The 11,169-nt window shown below is 44.4% G+C and overlaps 4 protein-coding genes across 4 annotated transcripts; 3 read left to right on the plus strand and 1 right to left on the minus strand.

Moving 5' to 3' along the window:
• Nucleotides 1-693: 693 nt before the first annotated feature.
• N7478_006420 (uncharacterized protein) lies at nucleotides 694-1,346 on the plus strand (the record flags this gene model as incomplete). The annotated part of the gene is made up of 2 exons (XM_056922634.1): nucleotides 694-765; nucleotides 861-1,346. 2 exons carry the CDS (start codon nucleotides 694-696, stop codon nucleotides 1,344-1,346), a joined length of 558 nt encoding a protein of 185 aa, XP_056780671.1.
• A 1,562-nt stretch (nucleotides 1,347-2,908) lies between these two features.
• On the plus strand, nucleotides 2,909-3,988 carry N7478_006421 (SUR7/PalI family protein; the record flags this gene model as incomplete). The annotated part of the gene is made up of 2 exons (XM_056922635.1): nucleotides 2,909-3,046; nucleotides 3,113-3,988. The coding sequence occupies 2 exons, from the start codon at nucleotides 2,909-2,911 to the stop codon at nucleotides 3,986-3,988; spliced, it is 1,014 nt and encodes a 337-aa protein (XP_056780672.1).
• A 581-nt stretch (nucleotides 3,989-4,569) lies between these two features.
• Nucleotides 4,570-4,947, minus strand: N7478_006422 (uncharacterized protein; the record flags this gene model as incomplete). Its single annotated transcript, XM_056922636.1, has 1 exon — nucleotides 4,570-4,947. One exon carries the CDS (start codon nucleotides 4,945-4,947, stop codon nucleotides 4,570-4,572), a length of 378 nt encoding a protein of 125 aa, XP_056780673.1.
• A 1,592-nt stretch (nucleotides 4,948-6,539) lies between these two features.
• N7478_006423 (uncharacterized protein) lies at nucleotides 6,540-6,821 on the plus strand (the record flags this gene model as incomplete). Its single annotated transcript, XM_056922637.1, has 1 exon — nucleotides 6,540-6,821. One exon carries the CDS (start codon nucleotides 6,540-6,542, stop codon nucleotides 6,819-6,821), a length of 282 nt encoding a protein of 93 aa, XP_056780674.1.
• Between the last annotated feature and the right edge of the window lie 4,348 nt (nucleotides 6,822-11,169).

The raw sequence follows: 11,169 nt of genomic DNA on the forward strand, positions 1-11,169 counted from the left end.
ATGTAGTTTCTAATATTAAGTCTTTTCAACCTCGGAAAAACTCCGGGCATGTAAGATCAAGTTTAAGCCTCAAGAATTAAACCCATTCAATTTCAAGAAACTACACCGCGTGAATCAGACCCTGAAAAAAACGTCGTCCAAGATTGTTGTGCTCCTGTAGATGCATTACCTCTACGCTAGGCCCACAACGCTTCGCAGTCGATTTCCACAAACTTACTAGCGGCGTGAGATCAATGATCCCCAATCTAAATCCAGTAACGATCGACTGAGCCCCCAATCATCTATACAGCACTTTCCACCTTAGTTCCCCGGAGATAGTCTCCAAGATCAACTCTAAACTGTCAGCTCGCATTCGTTTTCCTGAATATGGCATATATCATGAACTGGGGTGTTGCATAGTATGACTTTCCATGCCAGGGCCCTCCAAACCCATTCACCATTGGATAACTGGTGATTTTAATTCATTTGGCATTTCCTTCTTTCAGGCAAGATCGAAGCAATTCGAAGCCATTGACGTGAAATGAGGTTCCAAATAATTCCCTAGATGGATCTACAGGGTCTTTGACCTGCTTGGCATGAACCTCTCTGCTCTACTTAAATGAGATGAGAGCCTCTCGAGATACCTCAGAACAACAAGCCTTCAAGTTTCTGAAAATCCATTCACCTCTACCTAATAAGCCTCCATCGTTAAAAATGCCTTCCGTGAAGGACCTCCTCATACCAGCTGTCCTGGCACTTGCTATGGTTTCAAATGCCGAAACAATAGTAAGTCTCCCATGCATACTTGGAAGAATTCTTTTACATACCAGAATCCTTTCACAAACACTTGCTGGCACTTGAACACCATCTAACAAACCCAGACCGGTGGCCTCAACGGCAACAGCTGCCCCAGCGATTGGCAAAACAGCATAGTCAACAACGATGCCAGATGCTGCTACGGATCTACTACTGTTGAAGATCACGAGGGATACTGCTGTGTCCACGACTTTTCCGTCCATCTAGGTAATATGTACCAGGCACGCGATGATAGCAGCGACTGCTTTCCCTTCTGTTCTATCACTACCGATGGATTCCTCTCAATGACTACACAGAGTTGTGTTACAAAGGTTCCATTTACTGCTAGTGATTACTCGAGCGTTGTATCGGTTGTTTCTTCTTCGCTTGCCTCCTCGAGCCCTGCTACCAATTCTGCTAGCCAGACTACGACGGATGCTGCGGGGTCTACGGGTCGTGTTACCTTTACTGTGGATTCGTCTACGGGTACATCTACTAATGGTGCCATGCCTCTTGCTACTGCTGAAGGTGTGGTTCTTGGAGCTGCGGCTGCTATGCTTTTTGCTTTATAGGATGCGCTTGGTTTCATGTGTTTGATTATCTGAGGATGTGCCTAGACAGGCAGTGAATGATGAAGTTTTCTAAATTGATACGGGCTATTTTGGTACACTGAATGAATGACTTCGATTTCTTACTAGGGTGCTCATTTAGCAATTCTAGACATGTCTAATAAAAATGGAAAACGGAGGTCATTGAGTCTCGCATCTCTGCTGTTAAGAAAAAAAAAGCATGCACCCTGAGTAAGGTTTACCAGAGAGGTTGGGATTAACTTGAAAATAAATAAATAAACAAACCCAGACCCACTTGAAAATAATAAGAATAGTGCATATTGATCTCCGGTGGAGAGCAAAACTACATCACTGGCCTATTACTCAGTTCGCAGGCATCTACATTGCCGGGTTTACAACTTTCATTATTATTAGGATGATGATTATAGTGGCTGTGTTCGGGCTAGACTAACTATAGCTTATCAGTTGCAAAATCAATAGGAGGTCTTCTTTGTATGTATGTGCATGACTAGGAATAAACTTGAAAGAGTATGATGAGTATGCGCGTGGCCACTGAACATCAAATCTTGGCAGCAACGTGCGTCGTCACCTATGGCTGGTGCATGCACCCCTCCAACCATCCCTTATTGACCGCCAGGCATCGGCACATAGACACTGCATTGTCGGTAGAGTATTCTGGACACCTCACTAAAAAAAGTCAGTGGAGAGAGATAACTAAGCCCCAGAAAACTTTATTCGAAGATCAAACAAATTTAGAAACAAGGGAGAAGGAAAAATCAATATTGGTTCGGACGGAGACTGCCGAGAATACAGGCCACAGAGTTATTTCGCGGTAGGTCAGTTGGCAAGTCAGTAAACGTATACTTTGTAGGCGCAGCAAAATGTAGAATGCGGCAGATGCGACCAGGTGCGGAAATTGCAGCGCTGCCAAGCGCAAAATGAAGAAGCCTGGCTGCTTAGATTATGTATCTCGGGCATGGGAAAATTTGAACAACTCCACAGGGCTAGGAGGATGACGAAGCTCAGACAAGTGCGTTGCTCGATCGGGTCGGGTGGCATGGCGATCCTTGTGCTGGACCATGGAATCTGGATTTCGGGAGAAAATTGAAAGGGTTCAGGGGGGAAATGCTTAGGGGAGATTCTGGATGTTAATATCTGTTGAGAACAATTAATCTAGTAGTTACGTTGTCATGGCGTATTCCGTGTAGGGTTTCCACGTCACTCGTCAATCCTGCTTAATCTACCTGATGCTTCGTTGATTCTTCTTGATTATCCTTGATGCCCTGGTGACGCTGATCAGCCACGGCCCATTTGGGTTTAGCGCGTACACGAATAGAAACAAGCGTGGCGTGGCTGGGGCAAGTGGGCCACATCACCAGCCTCGTTTATTGGCTCAGCCCTGAGTACCGAAGTTGTACACCACCACTTTCCAAATGCCGTCCATGCAAGGATAAAATCACTGACCTCACCCCGTTTTTTCGACATTTAAACTTATCCATCCTTCTCTGTTTATCCTTCCTCCTCCTCCATCTGTCCCAATCAATACCCATCTGCATCAATCCATCATGGGGAAAGCCGGTCGCGTTGCGTGTATCTTCACGCCCTATGTACTTACTATCGCCTCTTTGATCTGCATCATCTTCGTGGGTCTGGGCTGCACCAAAGCCAGCTCAAATGCATTGAATAATCTTTATTTCTTGCGGGTAAGTTTCGCAATCACCAATCACCACTGATTCAAGAGCATCTCACTAATATTGCAATGTTTATAGATCAACCTCGAAAACATGACCAGCGAAGGCTCAAAAACAACAACAAAGATAGAAAATATTCTCAGCGAAAACGGTATCACCGATGTCAGCTCCTCGGACGTCTCCGACGTCATCGACCAACTCAAGAGCGACAGCACATTAGCCGACTTCTACCAAATCGGTCTCTGGGGCTACTGCGACGGCGACATCACCAACAACAAGAAAGACGTCTCCACCTGCTCAAACCCCAAGGCCGAATTCTACTTCGACCCATTCTCCGTCTGGGGACTCGATGATTCATCCGTGGAAGACGAGCTCCCAAGCGACTACAACAAGCTCATGAAGATCTACAAGGCCGTCTCCAAATGGATGTTCATCGCCTACCTGATCGCCTTCATCGCCACAATCGTCGAGATCGTCGTTGGTTTCTTCGCTATCTGCAGCCGCTGGGGAAGCTGCGTCACTACACTCGTCGCTGTCTTCGCCTTCATCTTCACTGCTGCCGGATCAATCACCTCAACTGTCCTCTTCTCAATCTTCAGATCGACTCTCAAGGGTACTCTCGAAGCCTACGGAATCACTCTGTCGATGGGTAAGAACATCTACATCGCTACCTGGTTGGCTACTGCCTTCTCTCTCGCTGCTGTGATCTTCTGGACCTTCAGCGTCTGCTGCTGTTCCGGTCGCTCCCCCTACGGAAACCGCAACAACAACCGAAACATGCGCAGCATCCCCGCGGAGAAGGCTCCTTATAACTACGAGCCTCTTGGTGCAGGCCAGGCTCCCTATGGTCAACAGCAAAACACCTCTTACCCGGCTCCTGTTGCTCATGGTGACTACCCAGCACCCAACACCCACCAGCAATCCAACGCTTACGAGCCCTTCCGCCATACCTAAGCTAGGACGAAGGCCTGTTGGTTTGTCTTAATGTTTCGTCTATATTTCACACCATTTACCGCAAGCGTTTTTTAAAATGGGATTCCCTGGCGTTGGACTCTTGAATTATATGGCGGGTTCTGATTTATGTTTTCAATTAACGACCACTTTCCTTTTTTCTGTCGCATCTGATGATTTACGCCATGACTTTAATGCTCATAGACCTGCATTGTATATCATAATTTTGAATCTCAATGCACATCAATTCATGAAATATTTAAAATGTCCTCACCCAATAAACGTAGGATCCTTTTCAAATTCGAGTAATTGTTCTCTTCTTTCTTCCTTTGTTCGAACTTCTCGAGCATATAAAGCCTAGATACAATGCACCAGGTGATCATGATCTACATCTTACAACGCCATTATGTTAATAAACACTCCACTAAAAATAGGGACAAGCCCAACTGCAAGATGCCAAATTTATTCAAATGCTCCTCTCCTCGTAACTCTTTAAGCCCCTCGAAATTACACTGTTATCCACGCATCAAAGCACAAAACAAAACCTTGGATATCACTAGAAGCCCACTCATTCACACCACTCTTCAAGCCCGGCAAATAATAGTCGCATGATCAATATTAACAGGCGAATGACGAGGACCCTGTTCATGTAACCACGCAAAAGAATGTTCAGTGCTCAAAGTTGCAATTTTCTTTCCATCAAATGAAATCACACAGGTTGTTCCTTGTGACAGCGAGCTAGTAAGTTGAGCAGAGGTTGCGAAGAGAGGAACCCCTTGATGAATTCCATGGAAGAGATTATGAACATTATATGTCCGTTGGTCGGCAGGGATGTTCACGGGGAAGTTGCGGCCACTTTTCTCCTCTGCAAATAGGATTGTGACTATGTGGGGTGAATTATGTTCTTTGTTTGGGATGAATGTTGCGGCTGCGAGAGCGCAGAAGGCGAGGAGGAGCTTCATTTGGACTGTTGTGTATTGATTTGTATAAATATCGTTGGTTTAATGATCTTAGGCTTAGACTTGGTTTTGAATGGTTCACGGTCAGGGCATAGGTACTCTTATATCTTGGTACAGGGTATGCTGTAAGAGGGAGTTTGGCCCGCTCTTTCCTGAGATTTTTGTTTGTCAAAATTCTCGTTCAAGAAATATAGCTGCGTTCTGTGCTCATGCGTGAAACATTAGTCTCGAGATTTTATGAGAGGAGGATGTCTCACTTCGACTCACCTCGCCCTACATCAACACCTAATCACCTGAGCACTCAGCACTAGTAAGCTTCGTCAACTTTGGAAAACTCATTGAATCGGAATATTTGGAGCCATGTCTCAAAAAGTATAAATATCAACAGAAATATCCCCAGGTGAATGTGGCAGGGATCATCTGGTTAGATTTTTGACGCAATGGTTGATATTCGAATGATAATCAACTCGTGCTGACTTAAGAGTGGGGCAAATTGCTAAATTCTCCTCGGAATATCGATCAACTTGAAGAACTTGATTAGCTATAATATTATTTTGAACTTGTCTTGTATTGTACGACATTTCTATAAGAACTCATGCTGCTAACTACTCCGGGCGCCGGTAATCGCGGGTTTAAACCCACGAGTGTGATTGGAGGCGAGCCAATCTTCTTTTCGCGGAATACCAAGATTGCGAAGCTATTGTTGAGTTTGACATTCTTCCGGGTTTATTCAAGGTCGTACTACTTCTGGTAAAGGTGATCCGCATGCCAGTGTATTCTTGGTTGCTCATGTGGTACTACATTTTGGTTCTAGCAGCGCAGGGGATATCACAACTACTACATATTATACAAATATCCTCCTGGGAAATAGTGGTGTATTCAGTAATTTCCATGTACTAGTACCTAGAGACAATTCATTTCTTGCTATATCAATAAGCCCGTGATCATTTCATTTGGGAAATTCACGAGCCCAAAATTCATGTGTCACAACATTTCTTGAATGTTGGAATTGAGCCCACGGTATGTTTAATATAACGCATATGTTTTCTTATCATACCCAAACATTTGAGACTCTTCCTACTTGGATTGATATCTGTTTTGAGGCATAACCAGAAGTATAAAGATTCAAGCTCCAATGTTGACAATAAATCATCATAGTACCTAGTGTCTCATACCCCGACGTAGTATATATTGGGGAGTCAAGAAGACAAAAAATCCTTGAATTACAATCATTAATCATAGGCAGAAAAACATTTTGATTCAAATTCATGTTTATAGGTCTAGTCTCAATGTACACTTCAGGTATTATTTATAACCTTGCATTCTAGGTTCCAAAACTGGGCGTTGGCCCACGCTTCGCTGTATGATATTCGTTGTTCACTTATCCGTTAGCAACTTCCACTGAATTAATAAAGAAGGCCATTTGATATCTGTATCAACCAAATACTATTCTCCAAGATTGCTGTAGTTTGCATTACAATATGCGCAGCCTCCGCATATAGCAAGGACTCGCGTGCAGTCAGCATTTACATGCTTCAGCCCCCATTTCATCCCGCCCCATCTAGATGGTATATTAGCGAAAAGAACTAACCAAAATGCGCACTAAACCATTCAATATCAAACGAAAGGGCCCAAGAAATGGCACAATATGCTTCAACCCCAACAAGCTCGTGACCTCGGTTAACCGACCTAGATCAGGCGGAAACGATGCCCAAAATCGGGACGATTCATCATGCGAGGAAGACGTTGATATTGACTCTGACGACTGGGACTTCAAATATCAGTTGGGACATAACAAAGACAGACACAGAAGCCGGCTTCTGGAAACGACTTCTCTTGCTGGAGGCTGGATTGTATATTTGTCAAGAGAGAAATAGCCCAGTCAATATTACAGACGAAATCGATAAAATGCTTCAGAAGATGAAACTTGAGGAATCTCCCAGGAACACAATTATGTGAATCTTCGGGTGAGAGTCCTCTAGTTGCTGCGAATCCGACTCTATATCTCGATCTTCTTTCTATTGAGTTATACCATGGTCTGGGGCTGGACAAACTTGAAGCGTCTTGGCGCGAGATGGTGATGAGAGCTGTTAGTGTATGAATAGCACCAACAGGAGAACAATCAGCTAAGCATCATAAGTGGGCCGACTACAGTTCAAGGTTCATATGAAGAATATTCGAAAGATTAAAGATGAGGCAGTTCATCCCCTTCTTGCTAGGAAGTTAATACTGTTAAGGACCAATATACTCCAAAGAATACTAAGTTCTTCAAGTTCTGAGATGGGAGTTTTAAACCAGGTACTACTCTGAATATATACTACTACCCCCACTGTGCCTAATCGACGACTCGGACATGTGGTAGCATGATTTTTATCACTTCTAGTATTTCCTTTTTTCTTCACTTGTGCGAGACTGCGAGGTGTCAGCATGTCTTAAGCTTCTATTAAGTATCTGATACGGACTGATGCAACTCGCCAAAGATGAGATAGGTGCCTCTATAAACATTCTATCATATGTAGGACATAAATATCGAGACCAAATTATGCCAGACAATGATCCATTTGACCAATACGCCGTTGAATGAAAGAATTACTTACTACCATAGGCTTTTTTGATACTTTGACATAGGTACATATACTAACAGATAAACAAGCAACATTTATACTATTCTTTTAAAGAGTTTCTCGATCAACAAATATAGATTACCCTCGGATATCCGCATCAGGAATGCAACGCGAATGGTACAGCACAGTAAACAACCACTACGTATCAGACGCCAAAAAGTCAACACGAAACGCGTCTCAAAATCTTAATTCAACTCAACCTACAGATTCAACTACAAAGCCAGCCACAGACATAGACAGACGCGAGGACGACCCATCTGCATCTCGCGACAGAAACTTCCCACCCACAGGCAGTATACCGACCAGATAACCATGCAGGTCCCCGTGGAATGGATACGCTCCCGATCCACGCCGATCCTATTGGAACGGATGTCTATGGAGTGGCCCCTGGTTCCTGGATCCTGGATCGACAAGCCTCCGCCCCAGCGTACGGTTGGCCACTGGTCGATCGCAGCCCCCCATTCCGATGGCATTACATACATGCAGATCGGTCTCCCTTACATACGAGTCTTGAATCATATGTTGGAGGTTGGGAGCTGGGTTTTCTCGTGGATGGACATGATGTAGGTGGTAGAGGCTGGGACGCAGGGACTAATTCTGCGCTGCATGTGGTGCAGATGGTGATTTTGTTTGTCTTTATGCTTCTGTACTGTAGATAATGTACAGTACTCACGGGATGCAGGTGTGTCTATCAGTGCCATCTTGGAAATATGGAATTAAAATTTACGAAGGAATCCGAGTACCTCGGTTTTTACATCATTATACATAATGGGCCACGCCAGCCTCGTTTGAATATGTCGATATTGAGAAAATGTGAGTTGCCTGGTCGCTGTCCTTCCACGATATCACATACTGTTCTGTACTGTGCGAAGATGTACTCCGAATATAGTACTCCATACGAAGAACATGAACGACTATACAGTAATTTGACAATTGGCAGAGTCCCAAGCGCAGTCCTTGGAAAAAAGCGATTGGCTCTCAATCACGTTATACCCACCAGTAAGGTGGAGAGGCGGCCCATAGAACACAGCCCCGATTACCCAAGCACAAATGCAAGTTCAAGTTCAAATTACTCCGTACGGGATACGGGGGAAAGAAAATCCCCACCTGGAGGAATTCTGATCAGCTCGTGTCAACGATTATCAGATATCACAGTGGCAAATCCGAGTCAGGGCTGACGAAGATCCAGGGATATCAGTTGCAGTGCGTTAAGCCATGTTCTACATTCAGGGGTTCGAGCTCAAACCCGGAAACAAAAATCCGACCAAACCGAAATGACCAGGTGGCGCCTTTGAACGGCTGTGGCATTTGAATTTCACAGTCAACCCATTCACCCTAACTGCAAGTGAAATTGTTGAAATGATTGAAATAAAATTAATTAATTAATCAAATTACAAAATCTTGGAAGAAGACCTTCGAGAAGTGAGAACTAGCCATAGTTAAGCCGGAAGAAGTCAAGGGGGATCGAGAGTGGCCAGTAAATGAAAAGGAGGCGGGGCATTGGCAATAAACTTGCAACGCTAGGCGAGTCCACTGATGAGCGATCGTTGACTAGACCCTTTGCCTATCACTTGGACAGGTTATTTTTGGCATGGTGGACAGGTGAGTCAGCCGAAAAATGAGAATCGCGACTCGACTAGACTCCGTTCTCCGACTATGGAGATTGGAAAGCCGGAGTCCCCATAAACTACTGTACAAGTCCACGTAAAATTAAGAACTAGGAACGCCGCGGAAGTTTCCAGGGGCAAGTCACAAATAATCAGGCTGGTGATGGGAAGGAAGTGGATGCCCGGTCCCGTGGTGCATTGGATGTATCGTTCCTGCGCAATCCTGCATCGTGGAAGATACAATACATAGACTCTGTCACTTTTCCGACCGGCGAAGATGATTGATTGATTGATTGCACAGGTACCTGAGTAGAGGGTACTTTTGCATCGTACGTGTACGTGGATCTGTACACGTATCGGATAATGTTTACTGCCCAGGTGGACAGCCTGAGGAAGTCCGAGTCGGCCATACATATACATGCACTTGGAGCTTCATGCATCAAACGAGCTTGAGGTCTGTTGGGGTTTCATGCAGAGTATTCGCATGCTGTTGCGTACACACCCCAGTGGCCTCGAACTCCGGCTAGACCGGGGTGGCTCCGAGGCTCCAAGTCAAGAAAATAAAAGCATCTCGATCCACTTGGTAGTGGAACAGGATACACTAGACTGGGACTAACGGTGGAGATCGTCTGCGCCGCTTCCAAGGTTTGATACGAGGGCGTTACTGTACATTAGGAGGAGTGAGTACGGTGTTTCAAATGTACCGTTGTAAGCCGTATGTATGCTGTACTCGTCAATACATGTCAATCCACCTGCAGTATGTGAAATTGGATTGATTGCATTGGAGTTGTTACAGGTGTAAGATATTAGGGAGACGGTCCATGGAACCTCCCGAACATTCATTGAGTTTGAAGGAACTGTAGCTGGTTCAAGTTTTGAGATGGATATATAGTATCTGAGAATTTGGTTAAAATTTGAACCCTGACGCACACTGATTGTGGGTGTTGAATTTTTACAATTTCAAGTTGTTAGAAATGAATGCAGAGAACTTGCTTCGGTGGAAAGAAGGTACTAGTAGTAGTACTAGAATTACTATATGAATTGCAAATATATAATTCGTATCTATAATGTGCTTTTACTACTACTACTACTACTACTACTACTACTACTATCCATGAGGTTTACGGGTACATTCAAGACTCGGAATATATATCAATGGATGCCCAACGCATTCCCGAATACAAAATTAGCAGTTCATGCCAGCGCTAGCAGCAGCCTATTAAAGCACACTACAGGAGCGCATGAGTACTTATACATATGATCAGTTGCCTTCAAAAGCAAAAAAAGCATCTACTATGATAGCTCTCAAAGTCTCGATGCGGTGTTCTAGTCAAACCGGTTTCGATTGACTAAATGCCGGCGTAGTGGGGAGTCGTGTACGTATGAGGGCTTATAATAGGATCGCACTGGACTAGGTACGGACTAGCGCAACGGGGATGAAAAAGTTAAACGGTACAAATCTGTACATTTTGAGACGCGTGTGTGTATTAGAGTGGCAAATGGAAGCACATTGAGTTTCTAGCGTGTTTACATCCAGCTCTTGACGAGAGCCGCGATCAATTGGACCAGATAGGTAGACCGGCGACGATCAATGGAGTTTTTTTTTCGTTTCTTTTCTGAGTTCTGATTGCGATGTGTAAATTAGTACCGAGTTTATTTTCTACTAATTATGGAAGCGCACACAAAAAAATTAAGATAAAAATGGAGAATTGTAGAGGGGATGTGGATTCTATCGCTTGGGAGCCATGGAACGTCCGGATGAACGCGCTGGAGTCTTTGTCAGCGGGGATAAGACATCAATCCAACCACCCCCCAAAAAATACTGTGATAAATGATAATGGGCTTGAAAAATTAGAATAAAATTATGCAGCACTCTCTCTCTCTCTCTACTTGCCAGAGATACCAGTGGGACATAGAAACGGGAAGAATGAAAAACAAAGACTTGCGCGTGCAACAGTATCCCTGCATGCCGGGTGGTAACAATAACAAGGCAC

This window comes from Penicillium angulare (genome assembly GCF_028827245.1).
Source record: "Penicillium angulare strain IBT 27051 chromosome Unknown utg000004l_segment0_segment0, whole genome shotgun sequence".
In the NCBI taxonomy this organism is placed as follows: Eukaryota; Fungi; Ascomycota; class Eurotiomycetes; order Eurotiales; family Aspergillaceae; genus Penicillium; species Penicillium angulare.